Source organism: Natator depressus, chromosome 26, assembly GCF_965152275.1.
Source record: "Natator depressus isolate rNatDep1 chromosome 26, rNatDep2.hap1, whole genome shotgun sequence".
Lineage (NCBI taxonomy): Eukaryota > Metazoa > Chordata > Testudines > Cheloniidae > Natator > Natator depressus.
In genome coordinates this window covers 6,942,802-6,966,610 of record NC_134259.1, presented here as the reverse complement: position 1 = coordinate 6,966,610, position 23,809 = coordinate 6,942,802, and the positions used below count along the sequence as shown (strand labels likewise).

Here is a 23,809-nt window from a genome sequence, read left to right as displayed (position 1 = left end):
AAAGTCAGTTCGGTGCATAACTCCCACTGATATTGTTTGGCACCTAAGTCCCATTGACTAAGCCTAAATACCCTTGTAAATCTAGCCCAGGGTTCTTTTTTTAATTGAAATTAATTAAATTTGGGCCTTAGATCAATGTGCAACTCATATTGACCAATAATAATCAAACCTGTAGTGGGCGAACTCAATTCATTGGTTCCCCGTTGGCAATTGCATGCTTGTATCTGCAGGGAGAATTTGCCTTTATTTGTGTTTTAAAGCTGCCTGCTACTACGTTAATTAACGTTGCACAATACTAATGAAAGATAAATTGGGTTCCCTCCAGCTGCGTACAGGTTTCAACGGCTTGAGTCACATTTCAGATCTGTGATTTCATATTAAAAATGTATGCCTGTCAAGGCCAAATTTTCAAAATGCCTCCAAAAATGTGTGTGCAAACTGTGCTATTTCCATGTGCAAAATGTGCATTTGCAGATGCAATATTTGCACATGTCATTTGGATGGATGTGCACATTTTTCATGCATAGGGACTGATTCTGATGTAAAGGAGTTGTAACTGAGAATCAGACCCATGGTTACGGAAGCTGACTTTAGGATTTTCTGTACTGATTTAAAACTCAATTAATTGAAAAAGGATAATATTTTCCTCTCTTTCTCAGCTGTGGGTCCCCATTAAAACAACAAGGTATACAGTGTAGCAGCGTGCATGGAACTTGGAGGGAGGAGCACAGGTTGCAGGAGTGAAGCGTTATGAGCCGGCACCAGGAGTCAGTCTGTGTGCACGTGGCTAGAGTGCGCGTCACAGTTGCAGAATCTCTATAAATAGGTGCTTTAATGAAGAACCCATTTAATTTTACAAGCACGTAATTCTCTCGTGGAGTTACCCAGCACACAGAACATGAAACACAGATTGCCTCTATGCCAGCAATAACATGGTGAATCCCTAACTACACCTAAGACCCTGTCTCACATTACCCTCCTGGGTAGGAATAAGTGATGTTTTTTTCCCCTCAAAAGATGGTGTGATTCACCCCTTTATGCCAGGATCACAAAAACTAATTCTCAGAAATTTTCTTAGGGATTTAGCTTAACTTCAGGGCAGTACTCACTTCCAGACTGGTGCTTGATCTAGAGGACTTTTTGATAGGATCTTCTGATTCCCAGGTAGTGTTGGTTACGCCGCAAGTTTTTGGGCCTTCAACATCTTCCAGGCTTTCATATTTAAAGACTGCATGTTCCTCGCTGTCTGTGAGCTTCAGGGGTTGGATAAGGTATCTTTGACCCTGGCTCTTGAAATATCCTCTGTGAAACATTTTTTTTAAAACCCTCAGATTAGAATGAAGGTGAGGATCTTTGAGAATCCATAGGATTTTATCAGAAAAATAACGACTCACATTTGTGGAGCACTTTTCTCCCCTAGTATAAGGATCACACTACACACCAGTGTAATAGTACACAGTAGAATTTTAACAGCTCTCAGATACAATACACAACGGGAAGTAAAGAATGCCATGACAAACTGAAATTCTAGGAGAAATTAGGTTAGAAAAGTAAAACCTACTCAAACTGGAATTAAGCCAGTGGAACAGAATTTTGTTCATGACTTCTATACTGATGAGATCTGACTGAAAAATGGAATTTTGATTCCATGGGAAATTTGATATTTTGGCATTTGTGTTCATCCTAAATCAGGAAGAAAAGATAAAATATCGAAATGAAAAGTTCAGCATAATTTTACATTGGAAATGTCAAAATGTTTTGTTTTTGACATTTGTGATCAAAACAAAATATTTTCACTTTCCGAAATCAGAATGTTTCATTTCAGTGTGTTAACCTGAAACAAAACATTCTGACATAGAATTCTGCTGAAATCAATCTTTCCCTCAGAAAATTTCTGTGTGGATGAAACCCCATTTTCTGATGGAAAAATATTGCTTCTTAAATTGTTTGACCAGCCCTTGTGCTAATGTTCCCAGCCCTTCAAATTGTGCAATGGAATCTTTAATGGTTACAGAAGGACAGATCTTTGAATTGATTGTGTCGTGCAAAAGACTGGATCTCTAACAACACTGCTCCAGCTAACACCATTCTCGAGCACTGGTTCAGCATTGAATGAGAAGATTAACACCTCCTGCTGAATCATCAACATAACTTCCCACAGCACATAAGTGTTACTTTAGTTTCCTATCTAGTATTAGAACCAGAGTGAAAATATGCAGTTGCACCTCCTCCAAACAATTGCTGATACCCTCTGACTTTTTCTTATCCTTTTTCCTTTTCTTTATAAACTGTTTTCCTCAGAAGTAGATCTGTAGGATAACTACTCAGACCCATTCTCATAGTGATTTCACCCTTATGGAGCTAAACTTTTGAGATCTTACTGATTCATAAGACTGGATGCAACTGTGACTGTAAATAAAGAGCAAGGGAACAAAAAGTCTTGTAGATTTAAAAAGTACATTCTTGTATCATTTCACCATGAAGACCATTAGCTACAATCTTACTTCAAACCACTGCAGGCGCTGATGCTTGCTTCTGAGTCATTATCGTTTTGGACGTGACCGTCGTAAAAACAGTGGTCCTGTTAGGAAACAACGATAAATTGTCATATTGGGCCAGATCTTCAGCTGGTGTGAACTGGCTTAGCTCCAATTACGTCCGTAGCGTTATGTCATATTACATTATCTGCGAATTTGTCCCATTTAGATATTATAATTTTTCTCCGAATATTGTTTTTTGTTTTATATCAAATCTGAGTTACGGAGTTCTGGTCAGAAAGGAGATTGATACCCCCTCTACCATCCACTTTAATTGCCTATGCTTCCAAAAGGAAATTATGACCTGTGGTACCTCCTGCTTGAAATGGAAATAGAGGGTGACAATTCCCAGGTCAGTTGCAGCAGCTCTGTGTTGGTCTATTGGCACACAGGTACGCTAACTTTGGCAAGTCCAACCAGTACAGGCTTTCCGCTCCATAGAAGAATCTTCCAGTGGCTTACAGCTGCCGAGTTTATTTGCCTTCTGTTGCCCTGATTGAGCAAAGCACTTTTTCATGTACTTAACTTTACGCATGTTTCCCAGGTTCTCAAAGTTAAGCACGTGCTTAAACGTGAAATAGGGATAGGATTACTCCTGTATTTAAAGTTAAGCACATGCTTAAGTGCTTTGCAGAATCAGGGGTCAGATTATGTTGTTTCAGCATGACCCCAGTGCAGGAAAGCACTTAATTATGTGCTTAACTTTACCACGATTAAGTCCTGTCAAGTCCCATTGAAGCTAAGAATATGCTTAAAAGTGAACATGTGCTTGAGGGTGAAATTTTCAAAGGTGCCTAAGTGATTTAAGAACCTAAATTCCAATAGAGCCAAGTGGGTTCAATGGGATGCCTAAGTCACATGGGTGCTTTTGAAAATGTTACCCAACTAGTTTCTTGAATATGGGCTTGTGAAATAGCATTTAAACCCACGTACAAATGTACTACTTTTATTGCTCATGGATGCTGGGTTTCACATTACGGTTTAACATCCATTCGTCATGATATGTCAGCTTCTTTACAATGAAAGAATAATTAACGAAAGGAACATTATTAGAGAAAATAATAAACAATTGCTGTACCCCTCAGGCTGATGCAAGTTAAGCCAGAAAATGTTTAATCACAGAGCAGTACGAGCAAAGCTGGAATTCCTCGGTCATACAGTGTATCAGATGTCTGTGCCGCATGCCTTGTTTGGAATAATCTTTAACCAAATGCAAACTTCCATTTGGTCAGAGAAATAAATAGAACAATGAGGAATAGCGTCTGTAATATTAAGAAACGAAATCCTGAAGTCCTTACACAGATTTTTACCTAATCCAAATGTCTATTGTTCCTCTTACCGTCTCCAGGACAAAGAATATTTATTTCTGCATTTCAAATTGTAATTGTTAACAAACATACAATGAACAATGGCTTAAAATTGGGGGGCGGGAGGGGGTTGTAGTTCAATGGGTCAAGACCCACAGACATAGTTAATTTAAAAAAAAAAATGTGTACAGTGACTGCCTTTGTGCTTATAACTGAGTAACTGATTGGTCATGGTCCAAGGAAGCCATCTGGTATAACCTGTAATATATTTTAATGCATCTGCTGTGTGGGTGGGAGGCAGGGTGTGTGTGTGTGTGTGTGTGTGAAGGTGTGTTTACCTGAGTTCATGATCTCCCTGAGATTAAGCTCTTAAAATGAATAATATTTGCTCCTTTGTGAAATTTAGTTATGCGGTGGAAAGCCACAGAATGTTTAGTCTCAATGAGCCCCACTCCCTTTCTGCTGGGGATTCCAACGGTGTTCATAAGCTATAGATGTGCAAAAGGTTTTCTTTGTTATGGTTATGATTCAGATTCTCAAGTGGTGTAAATCAGTGCAGTTCCATTGAGGTCAAGAAACACAACCTCATTCACTCATTCATCGAGGTGAGTGAAGCTATGCCAATTTATACAAGCTTAGAATCTGGACCTATATCTTCCATTATAGAGTGGATTGTTCAGTTGCTAATATGCCGGCGAATCTCACATGGAACACCACGTGATTACAGATTTGTAGAAGAGCCTTCGTATGTTACCTTGATCTGAGGGCTTGTTGTCACTTCTCGACCCTCATCTGAGTAATGAGTTTCAGAGTAGTCCTTGGCAAATAGATCCCTGGAAAGAATACAATGGGCCTGTTATTCCAGCAAATAATGACGCTGGAGTAATCAAGGGAAGAAGTAATTACATAATGAACTTCAAACCATTTTGAAACACTAGCATGCATAGTGGTCTTATTTTTAGCATCAAAAGACTTGAGAATTAAGGCCGCTGGACAATTAGGCCTCTTCACAACCCTTATCCAAACACAGGGAGAGTTCTAAAGTCAAACCAAAGCCCATTCATTGTATTAATACAAAATAACTTCCTGAGAGTATAAGACTAGACCATTTTTAAATACATATACGGGCCTGATTCTTTCTTGGGCTATACCTTGGGTAGTCGTTTGTGCCATTTCAAAGTGAGTGTGAAACACTACTATTCTGATGTGTGAGTGCTTTACACCCACTTTGACTAACATGCAGAGCAATGGAAGATCTGGCTCATCTATGTACAAGACACACATACATATAGAGATTGATCAATACTTTGCATTATTACCCTCTGTTTATAAACAGTTATTTATAAGTTTGTCAAACTTTAACCCGTGGGGATGAAATTGTCCAGACTTGGTTTGTAGTTAAGGCTGACTTTTCTTCACTGTAAGTCTGTCTACCTTTAGAAAGACACACCTATAGGTGTAACACACTAAATAGGTGGACATGATATCCCTGGAATACATCCTTTTAATTTGGCAACCACTGAATACACTGCATTCATTTTGCGTTCTGACTTGCTTGCATGCATGCTGATCACCAGTAGCTCAATCTTGCAAGGTTCTGAGCACTCTGGGTCCCAATCCACCAGAGCACTTAAACAGATGCTTAATTTAAAGCAACCAGAGCAGTCCCACAGAGGTCAGTCATGAATTGGGGCCCAATTCACTTCAGCTAGTACTAATGTTCCAAACCTCTGTGAGCAATTTCAATGGGTCATCGTATTCTTAAAGAAAGGAAGCTAACGCAAAAAGGCTTCCCAATTCCTCTCCCTCTGCTCCCTTCAAATATTTTGATTAGATTAAAACAGGGACTAACCTTTATTTATTGTTTCTGTTTCTATTTTTGATACATTTAATATAAACCGATTGCCACTTTAAGGCATATTTACACAATCTTTAAAAACACGCCACTTAAAACGTACCTAAACTGACACAATGTCAAACACAAAGAACTCAAAAGACACACCCGGCCAATGCAGAATAACGATTACACGTTATTTCATGTTTGCTCTCCATGGGCTGACAGCGTTCTGATATACTCTGTTTTGTATTATAGCCTCTTCTCTATGTACCTTGCATATACTGCATGTGTAGACTAAGCTCCTCAGGCTGGGATGTGTTTCTTATTTTGCAAGATTGATTCAGAACCCAGTAAGATTTGGAAGTCTGATCACTTGTAAACTGTCAGGACTATTTCTTCATATTACTATTGTAATATTTTCCATTCTGAGAGAGCCTACCCCCCCCCCCACACACACAGAGGAATCAGAGCTCCGCTGCATTCGGCACCGAACAAACATAACGCAAAGACAGTCTCTGACACAATCCCCCGCACAATTTATAATCTAGGAGTTAGACAAGAAACAAGAGGTTAATTTAGGCAAATAAGTAGGAGCGAGAGAACCAAATTAACAGTAGAGGCAGGTATGATTTCATAAATGGGCAGTAATCATAGTGATAGAGGTCACAGAGGGTGGCCGGCCTGACCAGTGCTATCCTAGCTGTCTGTCGGTCTATCTATCTACCTCTTGCATTTTTATAATGTCTTCCTTCTGAGGATCTCAGGATTCTTTACAAATGTGAATACACAATACCCCTGAAAGTAAATCAGTATTATTATCTCCACGTTACAGATGGGGAAACTGAGGCACAGAGAGGGGATCACAAGTCATGTTTGCTGCAACCAAGGTTTTAGAATCCCACAGAAAGCAGCAGGAGCTGCAGCAGTGTCGTTATAGTCACAGCAAATGTCCTACATCTGTTTTGGAATTCTGTCATGCTGGCCGGGCTCTGCCAGAGTGCCACTGATTCTATTCCAGTCTGTTCTGTTCTATTCAGGTTCTTATTCTGCTGCCATCACTATGATATCTGAGAGTTAAAATTTCAAATACACCCATCTCTTAGGAGCCTAAGTCCCATTTGCTTTTCGAAACTGTATCCTGAGTGCTTTATAGTATCTCTTTCCAGTGACCTGGGTGATTAGAGAGTGATGATGTTAAAAGAAAAGAAATTGAACTTACTTATTTTTTTCTAGATGAAGTATCACTTTCTCGCCGTTGACTTTAATTTCGTATTGCATCCTGTCGTCATATTTTGCCTGCAAATATTTGTGTGTTATAATGTCGAGATGAATAAGCACCAGCCTCACTGTGAATTTACTGGTCTTGAGATGCCAACACCAACTCCCCCACGACAATAAACCCGCTGCCAGTGCTAGACTAAGCATCAGTTTTTTTTAAATGACTTGAATAAATTGATCTCTAAAATCTAAAGTCTGCTTTCAAAGGTACATGTACATCTCTGCTGACTTTGATAGGAGACTATACTTAAGACCCAATTCTGGAAAGCACTCAAGGACATGCTTAACTTTAAGCATGTGAATAATCCTATCCCCAATTCATCCAAACACCTAAGCATGTTCTTAACTTTAAGCATTTGAACTGTCTTATTTGAACTCAGTGGTATGTTATATCCTTTTCCCCACTACCCTTTGTCTGTCTTGTCTATTTAGATTGTAAACTTTTCAGGGCGGGGACCATCTACAACTCCCTGTTTTATGCAGTGCTGAACACAATAGGCACTGGTGGATAACTAGGCACTATCTCAATAATAGTAATAATTATTCAGGTGCAGAAAGTTAAGCATGTGCTTATGCTTTCCTGCGTTGGGGCCTTCATCCAGAGGACTCAAAGTACTTTATAAAGGACAGCAAGTCTCACTGTCCTATTTGACAGATGGAGAAAGAGGGATCAAGAGAAGTTAAGTGACTTACTCAACATCCCCCAGCAGGTTGGTGGCAGAGCTAGGAGTAGAACTCTGTCTTGGACCCTACCCACTGATTTGTTCCTCCTCCACCCAAAAGTTGATTTGAGGATGTGGTTGTGCTGCGTACTTTGGATCTAAAACTCAACACCCTGGAATGCGAGGCGCTTCTGCTCTTCTGCTTTCCACTATCCACCGAGCTCTACTTTTGAGCAAAAACGTGCCACTAATGCCAACGAATGAGTTGGTTTGCTCTGTGAATAAACGTATGGTCATAAGCTAGGAGGAGACTCGTCAATCACATTTAGCCTTTGCCACCTACTTTTACTGTGTGACTATCACGGCCTGCCCTTGCAGGGGAATGGATCCAATAGTCTAGTTATTCCGTTCCATTAGTATGATCTGATGTCTGGATCTAACTTATCTTGAAAGTTAAGTACACTCTGACCCAAGACAAAACTCTCCCATTCCCATGCAAACAAATAAAAAATGCCTCCTTTATTACCCCATGGTTGGGATTTTGGTTTCCTGCTACATCTCTTTTATGTAATTGGTGTAGTTTTTGTGGGTATACCACCTCGTAGTCCTTCACCCCCGGTAATTGCCTTCGTGCAGTCCCTAGAGGAAACAAAAAGATTTGTCAAAACAAAGGTATTTATTTTATTTTTTTTTTAAATTCCAGAGTTTCTAAATGCTGTATTGTTTTATTTAATTTTCATGCAATTCATAGAACCCTATTGTAGCACTGCGTGATTTTTATATCAACACATTGGGCCAGATTTTCAAGATGTCGCCTTTACTTTTGCATTCACTGTTTTGCAACTGATGCAGGTGATTCTGTAGAGTTAATGATCTCCATGCTCTGTTACAGAAAGTTGTTCAAATTAACAAAGAATTCCTCCTGTATGGTAGGTAAGTAAGTTCACAGCATTCATGGGTAGTTGGGAGCAATCTGATTCATTCATTCTTTAGAAAAAAGAAAAGGAGTACTTGTGGCACCTTAGAGACGAACCAATTTATTTGAGCATAAGCTTTCGTGAGCTACAGCTCACTTCATCAGATGCATCCGATGAAGTGAGCTGTAGCTCACGAAAGCTTATGCTCAAATTGGTTCGTCTCTAAGGTGCCACAAGTACTCCTTTTCTTTTTGCGAATACAGACTAACACGGCTGTTACTCTGAAACCATTCTTTAGAAATATTTTCAACTAGTTTTTTCACAGAAATAGCTTGCAGTTAACCTTCCACCTATAGCATGTTTCACCTACTATATTTTACTGGGTGTGATTATGTGCATGTGATAGTTGAAAACTTTTCTTTTCTCTGCTTTTTATTGTTGTCTTTTTTCTCTCCTTTTGTTCAGTCCTCTCCTACTCCTTGCTCCCACTTTTTATTGGGGTTTTATACAGGAGTATGAAATATGTTTTGTTCCTTATGAGAACACTTCATATCAGCTGTTTTGTGATCAATATAATTGTGTACAAGGACGCTTGTAGGAGCAAGAGTGGTTCATAGATTTGAAAGCCAGAAGGGACCATTACGATCAACTAATCTGGCTTCCTGCATAACACAGTCCAAGAGATGGTGGCCACAGGAAGGAACTGTAAGAGATGGCAAGAGTAATATCAAACCCTTAGACTGAGGGTGTGCCCATCATTGGTTGGTTGGATTCGTAGTCTGTGTTTGTGGTTAGCCCTTCAGCTACTGCGAGAATATCCATGGACAGCAACAGCCATATTGGCTTTTTTTCTCCTCTTCAGCGGGCCAGAAGGTTGCAGCTCTCTCTTCTGGGTGCAGAGTTGGTGAGCACCGTGTTTCCATAGAACTGAGCTACCATATTGCATTCCTCATGCAGAAACTATCCCCAGTCCATAGCACAAGCAGTTGGCACCACATGTTGCTGAAACCAAGCGCAACACTGGATTGTGCGGCCAAAATTTTCAAAAGTTAAGAGTGGTTTTTTTGGTGCTTTGGATTTTGGGTTTCCAGCCTGCAACAACCTTAGAGGGTCTGATTTTTCATGAAGGGCTAAGCAGACGTGCTCTAAAAATCAGGCCCTGCTAAAACATCTGTCTCAAGTTGGGCACTGGACAAATGGGACACGAGTCTCTTTTTGAAAATTTAGCCTGAACTCATTAATAGTAATAGCCTGTGCTGAGACTGTACCTTTCACTTGAGGATGTCAAAGCACTTTACGTGCATGGTTAAGTCTCATAACACGGGTGTGAGACAGGTCTTTTTATTAGCCCTATTTTAGAGGTGGGTAAACTTAGGCATAGAAAGGATAAGTAAGTTGCGTAATGAGTCAGTGGCAGAGCTGAGAATAAACCCCAAGAGGCCAGATGGTTAGGCATGTGATCTAACCATTTTGCTCTGCCCTTCCTCACTAGAGTAAGTTGAAAAATTTCCAGCAAAATATCTTTTTTTCTATGGAAAATGGCTTGTCAATGAAACAGAAATCTTGCCAAAAAAGTTCTGGTTTTGTCCCCCCCCAAAAAGGGGGGGGGGTCACTGAAAACCCGAAAATCTGAATCTTTGTATGCCAAAATCGGAAAAATTTCAAAGCGAACTATCATCGGGGAAAAATTCATTTCACAGACCACATACAGGTGCTTGCATACTAGAAGTATCGGTTGGTAGAATATGGATATTTTATCCAGCTAAACATATGTATTAGTATGGCCATTGGGGTTGGACAAATCTAATTAACTCCTTTTGAGGCTATTTAAATGTTCTTCAGATTCACACGAAAGCTCTGTAGATATCCAAGCCCAGGGTGAGTTAAATGCTAAAAGGCCCTGCAGCTATGAAACTTTGGCAATGGCTGACTGATAGCACGCTTCATTGTGAACAGATGTGCACAACACTACTCACCATGCCAGAATACAAGGAAACCAGTTCCATAATCAGGGAGCCTCATGGTTAGTCAGTACATCGGTATGTGCACAATTTGCAATACCCGGCAGTTGTCTCCTGCGCCATTATTGTATGGGAGAGCTGCAGTCCGTATTAAGGGTCAGATTGTACCTTGATGGGCACCTGCCCGCACTGGGGGCATTTCAGAGCTGCATCAACTCAGTGTTAGCTCGAGGGCGGATAGTTCTTTGGGGCAGGTGCATCCGGCTGTCATGGGGGCTGGTGACTAGGTATGGGTGGGGATTGTGTTCAGGACACCAGGAGTAATGGTCTCAAGTTGCAGTGGGGGAGGTTTAGGTTGGATATGAGGAAAAACTTTTTCACTAGGAGGGTGGTGAAGCACTGGAATGCGTTACCTAGGGAGGTGGTGGAATCTCCTTCCTTTTGAGGTTTTTAAAGTCAGGCTTGACAAAGCCCTGGCTGGGATGATTTAGTTGGGGATTGGTCCTGCTTTGAGCAGGGGGTTGGACGAGATGACCTCCTGAGGTCCCTTTCAACCCTGATGTTCCATGATTCTAAGGAGGGTGCAGCAAGCTATCCTTCTCCCCCGACTTTCCCCACACACAGTGCATCTGGCTATTTTCACTGCTTGGTGTGCAGATGGGAGCAGGACCATGGCTCTTTTCGGGTGGATTGCAACCAAATGGATGACAGCAAGGAGTTGACCTTGAGCTGAGGAGGGCCCAGGACTTGAATTGTACCTTCCTTATGCAGAGTCGTCTCCTCATTCCTTCTCTTGCCCCCCTTGTGCTATCATAGTCTGGCCCTAGTCATGTTACCAGTGCTCTTTTGGCAGTGTATGTCTTCTGTCCTACTTGAAGAGCAAAATTCTCGTCTCAGGACTCTCAGATCTCTATTGGGTATAATGCTGAGCTCAGTGCAAGGGCAGGAGAGCTGATTGCATTTCAGATGGGCGTTGTGGATTTGGCTGTGGGAGCCCCGTCCTTATTAAATTATTAGCTAAGCCTGTAGCTCTGGCTAGATCTGATCTTGCTTCTAGATCCCTCTGTTACACTCGACAAACTCAGACCTCGGAGCAGTGCACAGAAGAAAGATGCTCTGCCTCAGTCTATCTCAAAGCGCATGAGTGTTTTTGAAAAATCTGATCTATTTCATGTTAACAGGTTAATTGTGATTATTTCTCCCACTCAGAAACATAAATACAATTTCCGCTCAGGCTGCACAGGATATGTGGCACCTGTGTATCTTTTATATACTAGTGACAGCTAATGTCTGTTTACTCTAAATATTACTCTATCATGCTCTACACCGGCCTCTGCTGAGTAACCCCATGATCTTAACCCTGGGCTCACTCCTCCAACCTTCTGTACAACCCCTTTGTTGCATTATATCTGAGCCCGCAATGCATGAAAGCACTTAGGCCCACAGAATCATAGAATATCAGGGTTGGAAGGGACCTCAGGAGGTCATCTAGTCAAATCCCCTGCTCAAAGCAGGACCGATCCCCAATTAAATCATCCCAGCCAGGGCTTTGTCAAGGCTGACCTTAAAAACGTCTAAGGAAGGAGATTCCACCACCTCCCTAGGTAACGCATTCCAGTGTTTCACCACCCTCCTAGTGAAAAAGTTTTTCCTAATATCCAACCTAAATCTCCCCCACTGCAACTTGAGACCATTACTCCTCGTTCTGTCATCTGCTACCATTGAGAACAGTCTAGAGCCATCCTCTTTGGAACCCCCTTTCAGGTAGTTGAAAGCAGCTATCAAATCCCCCCTCATTCTTCTCTTCTGCAGACTAAACAATCCCAGCTCCCTCAGCCTCTCTTCATAAGTCATGTGCTCTAGACCCCTAATCATTTTTGTTGCCCTTCGCTGGACTCTCTCCAATTTATCCACATCCTTCTTGTAGTGTGGGGCCCAAAACTGGACACAGTACTCCAGATGAGGCCTCACCAATGTCAAATAGAGGGGAACGATCACGTCCCTCGATCTGCTGGCAATGCCCCTATGTATACATCCCAAAATGCCATTGGCCTTCTTGGCGACAAGGGCACACTGTTGACTCATATCCAGCTTCTCGTCCACTGTAACCCCTAAGTCCTTTTCTGCAGAACTGCTGCCGAGCCATTCGGTCCCTAGTCTGTAGCGATGTACTGGATTCTTCTGTCCTAAGTGCAGGACTCTGCACTTGTCCTTGTTGAACCTCATGAGATTTCTTTTGGCCCAATCCTCCAATTTGTCTAGGGCCCTCTGTATCCTATCCCTACCCTCCAGCGTATCTACCTCTCCTCCCAGTTTAGTGTCATCTGCAAACTTGCTGAGGGTGCAATCCACACCATCCTCCAGATCATTTATGAAGATATTGAACAAAAGCGGCCCCAGGACCGACCCTTGGGGCACTCCACTTGATACTGGCTGCCAACTAGACATGGATCCATTGATCACTACCCGTTGTGCCCGACAATCTAGCCAGCTTTCTATCCACCTTATCGTCCATTCATCCAGCCCATACTTCTTTAACTTGCTGGCAAGAATACTGTGGGAGACCGTGTCAAAAGCTTTGCTAAAGTCAAGGAACAACAAGTCCACTGCTTTCCCTTCATCCACAGGGCCAGTTATCTCATCATAGAAGGCAATTAGATTAGTCAGGCATGACTTGCCCTTGGTGAATCCATGCTGACTGTTCCTGACCACTTTCCTTTCCTCTAAGTGCTTCAGAATTGATTCCTTGAGGACCTGCTCCATGATTTTTCCAGGGCCTGAGGTGAGGCTGACTGGCCTGTAGTTCTCAGGATCTTCCTTCTTCCCTTTTTTAAAGATGGGCACTACATTAGCCTTTTTCCAGTCGTACTTAACTATAAGTCCAGTGGGACTTAAGCACATGCTTAAGTGTTGTCCTGGATAGAGATGCTTTCTTGAGTCAGGGTCTACCTTAGTTTTTAATCTCTTTGCAGCAGAGAACTTATACCTATTGGGTAGCATCTAGTGTACAATTAGGTACTATTAACATAAAACATAATAGCTGTAACAGACCGGTTGCATAGGGGTCTTCTAAGAGAGTGCCTTCAGGAAGAACTTGATTGTTCTGGATTGCTACGGATTCCTTTGTGATGTTGATCATATATGTGGGAATATACACGAGTCCATCTATCTTCCTATCCCAGGTGGCTGCTGTGAATCTGTTACTCGTACATTATTTCCATCTACCATGATCTCCCTTTCAACAAGCTTTGAGATAGCAGAAGCCATATGACTGATGCACTGGACCAGCGGTTCTCAAACTGTGGGTCGGGACCCCATTTTAATGGGGTTGCCATGGCTGGGATTAGACTTGCTGGGGCTAGGGCCCAAGCCCAAGCCTCACCACTCAGGGCCAAAGCCCAAGCCCCACCATGCAGGGCGGGGCTCAGGTTACAGGCCCCCTGCCTGTGGCTAAAGCCTTGGGCTTCAGCTTTGCCCCCTTCAGGGTGGCAGGGCTCAGGCTTTGGACCCCCCTCCTGGGGTCGTGTAGTAATTTGTGTTGTCAGAAGGGGATCGCGGTGCAATGAAGTTTGAGAACCCCAGGTCTAAACTATTCCAGAGAAGATCGAGCTTTGTGTCCTCGAAACGCTATTCTGTATCCACAGAACAAACAGCTAAAACTGCTGAAATGTATTCACTTTACTTTATAAGGTGATCAGAAATAGTCTCACAATGGGAAGGAAGGCCCCTTTATTATTTCCCGCAGAAAGAGGATGCACCTGGCCCCAGAGTGTTCTGGGCCAATGGGCAATATGTCTCCTAGTTTTTGCATTGCTGCAGCTAGAAGAAGCTGCCAGGCTGGGAAAATATGTAGTCGCCAAAAATGTTATCTTGTGCTGCCTTCTGAGCAATATTAGCCATTGTGTTTGTGACGGGTTGGATCACAGAAACCCCCTGGGAGCTGCCACCTGATGTGCCAACACTACTGTCCCTGCCAGCTTAGGACTCCAGCACCCTGTCTTGCTCAGCCAGACACGCCAGTCTGCTCCAACACATACCCAGGGTTTTTGGGCTCCCCTCGGTGGCAGACACGCCTGTGTCCCCCAAAAGGGAAAGAGACCTTGATCCAGCTGCGGGCTCACAGTTACCAGCTATGACAGACCTTTCACTGGCCAGCAAAATTCCCCCCCCCCCGCCCCGTTCACTCAGGTTGGGCTTGCTTCCAGCTCCAGAGTCCTTGGGCTTTGTTCTCACCGCAGGAGTCACCAGGACCCCCACTTCCCACTCCAGGATACATGTCTCTGTGCACCTCTTCCACTCCATTACAGCCAGTTCATGCTTTTGGGTCTTAATAGCTTTGTCTTTTAAATCCAGGGTTTGCTGGTGGGCAACCTTTTCTTTTTCCAGGGCAGCCTTTTCCTGGGCAAATTGCACATCAATTTCCATTTGTTTTCCCTTTAGACTGTCACTCGATGAGCTGGGATACCACAGAGGAACCCCCTCCTGCCAAAACAGGCACCCCTTCACTCTTGTCTAGCTAAGTTAAGACACTCCAGTCAGCTCCGGCACAAAGAAAAGGAGGACTTGTGGCACCTTAGAGACTAACCAATTTATTTGAGCATAAGCTTTTGTGAGCTACAGCTCACTTCATCGGATGCATAAAGTGGAAAGTACAGTGAGGAGATTTTATATACACACAGACCGTGAAAAAATACACATTGTAAGGAGAGTGATCACTTAAGATGAGCTGTTACCAGCAGGAGAGTGGGGTGGGGGGAGAGAAAACCTTTTGAAGTGATAATCAAGGTGGGCCATTTCCAGCACATTTCCAGGAGTTAACAAGAACATCTGAGGAACGGTGGAGGGGGGGATAAACAAGGGGAAATAGTTTTACTTAGTATAATGACTCAACCACTCCCAGTCTCTATTCAAGCCTAAGTTAATTGTATCCAATTTGCAAATTAATTCCAATTCAGCAGTCATAGAATCATAGAATATCAGGGTTGGAAGGGACCTCAGGAGGTCATCTAGTCCAACCCCCTGCTCGAAGCAGGACCAATTCCCAGTTAAATCATCCCAGCCAGGGCTTTGTCAAGCCTGACCTTAAAAACCTCTAAGGAAGGAGATTCTACCACCTCCCTAGGTAACGCATTCCAGTGTTTCACCACCCTCTTAGTGAAAAAGTTTTTCCTAATATCCAATCTAAACCTCCCCCATTGCAACTTGAGACCATTACTCCTCGTTCTGTCATCTGCTACCATTGAGAACAGTCTAGAGCCATCCTCTTTGGAACCCCCTTTCAGGTAGTTGAAAGCAGCTATCAAATCCCCCCTCATTCTTCTCTTCTGCAGACTAAACAATCCCAGCTCCCTCAGCCTCTCTTCATAAGTCATGTGCTCTAGACCCCTAATCATTTTTGTTGCCCTTCGCTGGACTCTCTCCAATTTATCCACATCCTTCTTGTAGTGTGGGGCCCAAAACTGGACACAGTACTCCAGATGAGGCCTCACCAGTGTCGAATAGAGGGGAACGATCACATCCCTCGATCTGCTGGCTATGCCCCTACTTATACATCCCAAAATGCCATTGGCCTTCTTGGCAACAAGGGCACACTGTTGACTCATATCCAGCTTCTCGTCCACTGTCACCCCTAGGTCCTTTTCCGCAGAACTGCTGCCTAGCCATTCGGTCCCTAGTCTGTAGCGGTGCATTGGATTCTTCCATCCTAAGTGCAGGACCCTGCACTTATCCTTATTGAACCTCATCAGATTTCTTTTGGCCCAATCCTCCAATTTGTCTAGGTCCTTCTGTATCCTATCCCTCCCCTCCAGCGTATCTACCACTCCTCCCAGTTTAGTATCATCTGCAAATTTGCTGAGAGTGCAATCCACACCATCCTCCAGATCATTTATGAAGATATTGAACAAAACCGGCCCCAGGACCGACCCCTGGGGCACTCCACTTGACACCGGCTGCCAACTAGACATGGAGCCATTGATCACTACCCGTTGAGCCCGACAATCTAGCCAGCTTTCTACCCACCTTATAGTGCATTCATCCAGCCTATACTTCCTTAACTTGCTGACAAGAATACTGTGGGAGACCGTGTCAAAAGCTTTGCTAAAGTCAAGAAACAATACATCCACTGCTTTCCCTTCATCCACAGAACCAGTAATCTCATCATAAAAGTCTCTCTTTGGAGTCTGTGTTTGAAGTTTTTTTGTTGAAGGATAGTCACTTTGAGATCAGAAATCGAGTGACCAGACAGATTGAAGTGTTCTCCAACTGGTTTATGAATGTTATAATTCTTGACATCTGATTGGTGTCCATTTATTCTTTTACATAGAGACTGTCCAGTTTGGCCAATGTACATGGCAGAAGGGCATTGCTGGCACATGATGGCATATATCACATTGGTAGATGTGCAGGTGAACGAGCCTCTGATAGTGTGGCTGATGTGATTAGGCCCTATGATGGTGTCCCCTCAATAGATATGTGGACACAGTTGGCAAGGGGCTTTGTTGCAAGGATAGCACAGACACAGAGGTTGGACCACACCCATCTTCAGTTCACTGAAACAGATGCACTCAGCTCAGGGGCTTCTTCTTTAACAGAGACTTTCACAGCACCCAGTGTTCAGCCTTTCTGGGCAATTTGCGACCTGTGCAGTTTTAGCTTCTTCTGATCTTCCCTCTTAATTATTTTGCTTCCTTTTCTGTCCCTACTTCCCTTACCCGAAATAAGCAAACAGAAAATAACAAACCAGTAACCACTTTGTCTGTTCTCCAGCTACTACACTTAAAACTCACTTAAAATCACTACCGCTACCTCAAAGCAATCAGCTGTGCACAGATTCTGCCCGACTACGCCACTGTGACGGGTTAGATCACAGAAACCCCCTGGGAGCTGCCACCTGATATGCAAAGACTACTTCTGCCCCTGCTTTCCTGCCTTGCCAGCTTGGGTCTCCAGCATCGTGTCCTGCTGAGCCAGACACGCCAGTCTGCTCCAACACGGAGCCAGGGTCTGAACCACATCCCCCCAAAGCTGCAGGCTTGAATGAAAGCAACTTAGGAAGTGTGCCTGTCCTTGACACTCAGATGCCCAATTCCCAGTGGGGTCCAAACCCCAAATAAATCCGTTTTACCCTGTATAAAGCTTATACAGGGTAAACTCGTAAATTGTTTGCCCTCTATAACACTGATAAAGAGAGATGCACAACTGTTTGCCCCTCCCCCCCAGGTATTAATGCATACTCTGGGTTAATTAATAAGTAAAAAGTGAGTTTATTAAATAGAGCAAGTAGGATTTCAGTGGTTCCAAGTAGTAACAGACAGAACAAAGTGAATTACCAAGCAAAATAAAATAAAACCCACAAGTCTAAGTCTAGTACAGTAATAAAAATGGAATACAGATAAAATCTCACCCTTAGAGATATTTCAGTAAGTTTCTTTCACAGACTGGACACCTTTCGAGTCTGGGCACAATCCTTTCCTACAGCCCTTGTTCCAGATCAGGTGCTCGCTAGCGGATTTCTCACGATGGTTGCCTCTTTGTTCTGTTCCACCCTCTTTATATATCTTTTGCATAAGGCGGGAATCCTTTGTCCCTCTGGGTTCCCACCTCTCCTCAATGGAAAAGCACCAAGTTAAAGATGGATTCCAGTTCAGGTGACATGATCACATGTCACTGTAAGACTTCATTACCCACTTGCCAGCATACAGGAAGACTTACAAGTAAAACAGAAAGAAAAGGAGTACTTGTGGCACCTTAGAGACGAACCAATTTATTTGAGCATAGGCTCATGCATAAGCATGCAATCAGTCATCATTTTCCACAGATTGCATCTGATGAAGTGAGCTGTAGCTCACGAAAGCTTATGCTCAAATAAATTGGTTAGTCTCTAAGGTGCCACAAGTCCTCCTCTTCTTTTTGCGAATACAGACTAACACGGCTGCTATAGTGCACCAACAGAGCCATCTACAGTCAATTGTCCTGGTTAATGGGAGCCATTAAGATTCCAACCCACCATTAATGGCCCACACTCTGCATAACTACAATGGGACCTCGGAGTTATAGTTCATATTTCTAGTTTCAGATACAAGAGTGATACATTTATACACATAGAATGACCACACCCAGTAGATTGTAAGCTTTGTAATGATACCTTACAAGAGACCTTTTGCATGAAGCATATTTTAGTTACAGTATATTCACACTCATCAGCATACTTTCACAAAATCATATAGAGTGCAACATCACAGTGTTGCAAAGTGATCTGAATGTAAATGACTATACAGTCCCCACGACATTAGAATGACTAATACTGGTACCACCGAGGTTCAGCCAATCCTAACCGCTGGATCAGAGTATTATGGTTACTCTGGACCGGTTAGATCTCCATATCCCTATAGGTTCTTTGTCACCAATCCAGAACTGAGTCATGAAATAACCTCGAATATCTATAGTAACAGCTGCTCTTGTTTTCCAAGAGACTCTTGTTTCCTCATCCTCTAATCCAGCAGTTCTCAAACTGTGGGTCAGGACCCCAAAGTGGATCGCGACCCCGTTTTAATGGGGTCACCAGGTTTGGAGTGAGATTGTCTGGGGTCCGGGGCTGAAGCCCAAGCCCGAATCCCACTGCCTGGGGTCAGGCTTCAGCTGGGGGTGGTGGGGCTCAGGTTACAAGCCCTGGGGTTTCAGCTTTGGCCCCCCAATTGGGTGGGCTCATGCTTCAGTCCCCCCTCCTGGGGTCGTGTAGTAATTTTTGTTGTCAGAATGGGGTCGCAGTCAACGAAGTTTGAGAACCCCTGCACTGGACGACAGCTACTCTCCTGTTTTGGACAGATCATGCCCAGTGTGGATCATATACTAGTACCACTGTGATGTGGTGTGCAAGCTCTTGATATCCCTGTCTGGAGCATGGAACCATGTCCAAAATCCATTAGGATCACTCGAGTGAGAGGGCATTAGGATGTGCAGAACTAGAATCTGGGTCTGGGGCTCCTGGGTCCAAATTGGAATGAAAACAAACAAACAAAAAAATCAGTTTCCCAGAAAATGATTGGGGCAGGGGGGCAGACATTGTATTGGGCCATTCAAAACATTTCATTGTGTTAAAGTTGAAATGTTTTGTTCTGATTTTTGACTTTTTAAAATGTTATGCTGTATCATAATTTATAATATAAACTAAAATACATTTTGAAATGAAAAGTCATTTCAACGCATACCTTCAAAAGGCTTTGTTCTGAAAAGGTCAAAACGCTTCATTTCAACTTTTGTTTTTAAAAAATTGAAACTTTGTTGAAATTGGCACATTCCCATGGAAAGTTTCTCGTTCAATGACATTTTTGACTCGCTGTGGTGGCATTTAAAATGGACTGGGCAAAGCATTGGCAAATATGCTGAAAGTAGGGAACATACGTGTCCATGATGGAGGTGGCAGGAGAGACATCTTAGATGACCCAAATGGCCTTTTTCCATCTCCCCTTGTGTACGTGGATATGTTGTAGTCTGACTGTGCAGTAGTGAAGTACGTGCTAGAGGTATTGTGGTAGTGAAGAGCTTACTAAAGGTAAGAAGAAGAATTTTTTCAGCTTCTGCACTGAAGAACATCAGTGTATCACGACCTGATTTGCAGAGGTGCTCTGCACATGTGACTTCCCTTGAAGGTGTTCAGAGTCTCTGAAAATCAGATTCTGTCCTATGAGACATCACAAGGCCTATATACCACATAGGCCCCCTTTAATTCCATTGCAGGGGGGTGAATTTCACCCTAAAGGACAAATTTTCAAGGGTTCAGCACCTACATTTGGGACCAGAATTTCAAAAATAGGTCGGCTCCTATTTTAATCACATAAATAAAGCCCAGATTTTCCTAAGCACTCAGGACCCCATTGTGACCCTTGTAGACAGATTTTCAAAAGAGCTCAGCAACCAGCGAATGTTGCGTTCTATGGGTCTGACTTTCCAGCTACTCCGTTTGAGAAGTACTTCCCTATGTAAACAGTTTCAGTGAAATCAGTGGATCTCTTCAGTGAATAATGGGACTACTTGCGTGGGCGAGCACTAATCAGAGAGTATGAGTTGCTGAAACAGCCCCTTGTTTGGCTTTGTCTAGAAGAGGAAAAGTCTTTGAGTGGTGTCACTAAAATCAACCTAACCAAAACTTCCTATTGCAGATTCAGGGTAACGCCTTTAGCTTGATTTTTAGCAAGTCAAATTACAGCCTCCGTTGCTCAAGTTAGGTTGGGTTTCGCTAGGTAGCCTGATCTAAACCTGACCTTTTCTCTAGTCAAGACAAGCCTTATGGTTTAATACCTTTGTGATGTATTTCATATGAGGATTGTTAGCTACAAGATTCTGGGTATGTTAAGTAAGCAGTTATATTTTGTTCTGTTTCTAATAGTTTTCCTAGAGTCAGTTCTTCAGAGTGAATGTACGGTGTCATTTTGTTTTGCTTCAGGCATGATTTTAACTCAGTTTTTTCTGAGCAAGAAGTTTAGTCTGGATCTGTTACAACAGGTTAAAAAATTGGTGATAAGGCATAAATAAATACTGCAATTTCCCAACCATTTTAAATCAGGAATTAAGACCACCAGTTAGTGTGGATCTACATATGAAAATGAAATCTGTTTGATCAAGATATATAAAGTCTCAAGGGGAAGATTTTCAGAACTCTTCACAAGAAAATGCATATAATTCCATACACAATTCTGTTTAATTCTATACATAATATATGTGTGCACTGAAGACCATTACATGTCCAAGTGACCATGAATCGCGTGTGCGAATTTGTGCATATTTGTGCATGTCATGTTCTGAAAATCTGCTCCTGATTCAAATAGCAAGCAAGCAAGAATACACTCAAAAACTAATGTATGGCACCTCATATAGAATATGGTTAAATAATTATACTGACTTACTATTGAAAGGATTTAATATATAACTATTTAATCATATTCTGGGTGATCTCAAGGCATTATCCTGGTGCTACATAAATATTACATGTTTATCATTCTATTTCAATTGCAAGTAGACGACTTCTGTTCATTTAATTCCAATAAAATTATTTCTTTTACAATTAAAATGTTGTAAATGCAACAAATTATCCAAGTTGAATAAATTCTCTCACAATTGTTGAAAAAACGGCTTTCTCACTTCCTCAGAACAAACTTGTTCCAAGTCTTGAGTCAATCTGTGTCCAGTTTAGTCAATCGGGTAAATATTTTCTTTACTAATCTGCCTTTCTCAAGAATTTTAATGATTACTTGTTAACTTGAGTCGTGAAACAAAAACCTCTATATTCAGCAATGCCATTGTCTTCAAGTGACTTCATTTGGTGTGAGTACAACAAATGCGATCATGGTTCTTCAGTATCAGCCACCTGTTAATAATTAAAAGCTTACAAAAGCTATAGAAACTTATCTGTCACTGTACTTAGCAGCGGTTTGATAAAAGGGGAAAAAAACTTACCTCGGTGTTGAGAAAGGAGCAAAACTGTAGAAATAAGAAGTACTTTAATCATTTCAGCTAAGCCTGGAAAGCGGTGTCCTTGCTTTGAGAGAGACTGGCCTCTAGCTTCTTCCTACTTTAACCTGCCCTGCCTTCTGCAGTGAAGGAGGGAGAATGAGTCCTTCAGCTTTATTCTTGTTCTTACATGAGGAAGTGTTTACTAAAGGTGTTGCACAATTTTCAAGTTACAGCAATGCCATTGCATGCGGAAGTTCCTGCCAGTGAGTTGGTGTCACTTGAATTGTGATATATTGATTGCTTCTTTCAAATGATTTCACAGACCTAGTGCCTATCGCCAAAGGGACTGGAATTGTCCGAAGACTGTTTGTTTGTTTTTATTTAGCTTGGCTGGTAGAAAACAGACATGGCTGCTTACAATTCTTCTTATGCCATTACAGTTGGGATTATATGTACATTCATGCCTTCATGTGTAAATACAGGGCTAGGGAAGAGAGGATAAGAGACTGGAATGTTGAGCACCTTATACTTCCATGGAGAATTAAAGATATGCAATGGATTTCAGCACCACAAAGATTTCAGGTCCTAACTTATCAGCATTGTATCAATGTGAATTTCAGTTTGTGCTGATTAACATTTAACATGTAAGGAAGGGTAGGGCTCTGAGCTATAAGTAAGGGGAAAGTAATGGCCAGTCTGTGAATCATTTCCATTTTATAAACACTGCACTCGTGTCCCCTCCCCCATGACGCCTGCATTAGTGATGTTCGTTTTGGGCTGATGATGTAGATTCGTAATTACAGCGGATTTGAAGATTGGGAAGTGAAAATGGAATTCATGATATAACTAATGAGAACAACCAGGAAGTCAAAAATCTAGAGGGAAAGAAACAAAGTAAGTTTCTACAACTTAAAACTTGTCTACGCTGCAAAGCTGTACTGCTTTAACTATACCAGTGTAACTTGCTTTATGCCAGTTTGGCTTTGAGAAGTGTCATAACTATTTTGGTATAAGGACAAGTTTCAGAGTAGCAGCCGTGTTAGTCTGTATTCGCAAAAAGAAAAGGAGGACTTGTGCATCCGATGAAGTGAGCTGTAGCTCACGAGAGCTTATGCTCAGATAAATTTGTTAGTCTCTAAGGTGCCACAAGTCTTCCTTTTCTTTATATTGGTATAAGCCATCTTTATACAATACAACTCTGTCCACACTCAATGTCTTCTTTCCCCCCTGCTATAACAAGATCAGTAAAAATCCATCTCCTAACAGAAGTAGTTTTACCAGTAAAACTTTCAAGTGAAGAACAGGCCTTACTTAGGTGTTTACACATAGATTTAGGTGTCTGTCCTGAAGCATCCCCATTTGGAAATATTGGGATTAACCTCCATGTTTTTCAGTTTTAACCCTTGGTTAAAAACATTTGAGAACATGTATTTGATCTACAGGGTGCAGTGAGAGTTAGGGGTCTGTCTGTCTGTCAATCAGTATTGTAAGTCTCAATACATTGAGCTTTCCTTAGTCGAGTCTAGATTCACAAGGATTAGTAGGACAAGTCCAAGGCTGATTGCAATATGTAAGTCTATCAGTAGAGGTAGAAATTTAATAAAAACAGATTCCAAGACAAGGGCCCAATTCTCTGTTGCCTGGTACTTTTTGTAGTCATTACACTAAGCTAAAGGTATTGCAAAGTGGGTGTGTAACTCTACCAAATTTATTAGAGCATAAGCTTTTGTGGGCTACAGCCCACTTCATCGGATGCATAAAAGGGAACATATGGTAAAAAGACACACACACACACACACACACACACACACACACACACACACACACACACACACACACACACACACACACACACACAC

The 23,809-nt window shown here is 42.2% G+C and overlaps 1 protein-coding gene across 1 annotated transcript in view; it reads right to left on the bottom strand.

Annotated features, from left to right (window-relative positions):
- The window catches only part of LOC141978287 (zinc metalloproteinase-disintegrin-like NaMP), a 51,405-nt gene extending 29,317 nt beyond the window's left edge, over positions 1–22,088 (bottom strand). The window contains exons 1-6 of the mRNA XM_074940280.1: positions 21,954–22,088; positions 8,148–8,260; positions 6,901–6,977; positions 4,599–4,677; positions 2,505–2,581; positions 1,110–1,302 (exon numbers count right to left, since the gene is read on the bottom strand). Of these exons, the coding sequence (XP_074796381.1) occupies positions 1,110–1,302; positions 2,505–2,581; positions 4,599–4,677; positions 6,901–6,977; positions 8,148–8,260; positions 21,954–22,005 (591 nt within the window). The 5' untranslated portion in view covers positions 22,006–22,088. The remainder of the gene's footprint in view (positions 1–1,109; positions 1,303–2,504; positions 2,582–4,598; positions 4,678–6,900; positions 6,978–8,147; positions 8,261–21,953) is intronic.
- Positions 22,089–23,809: the final 1,721 nt, after the last annotated feature.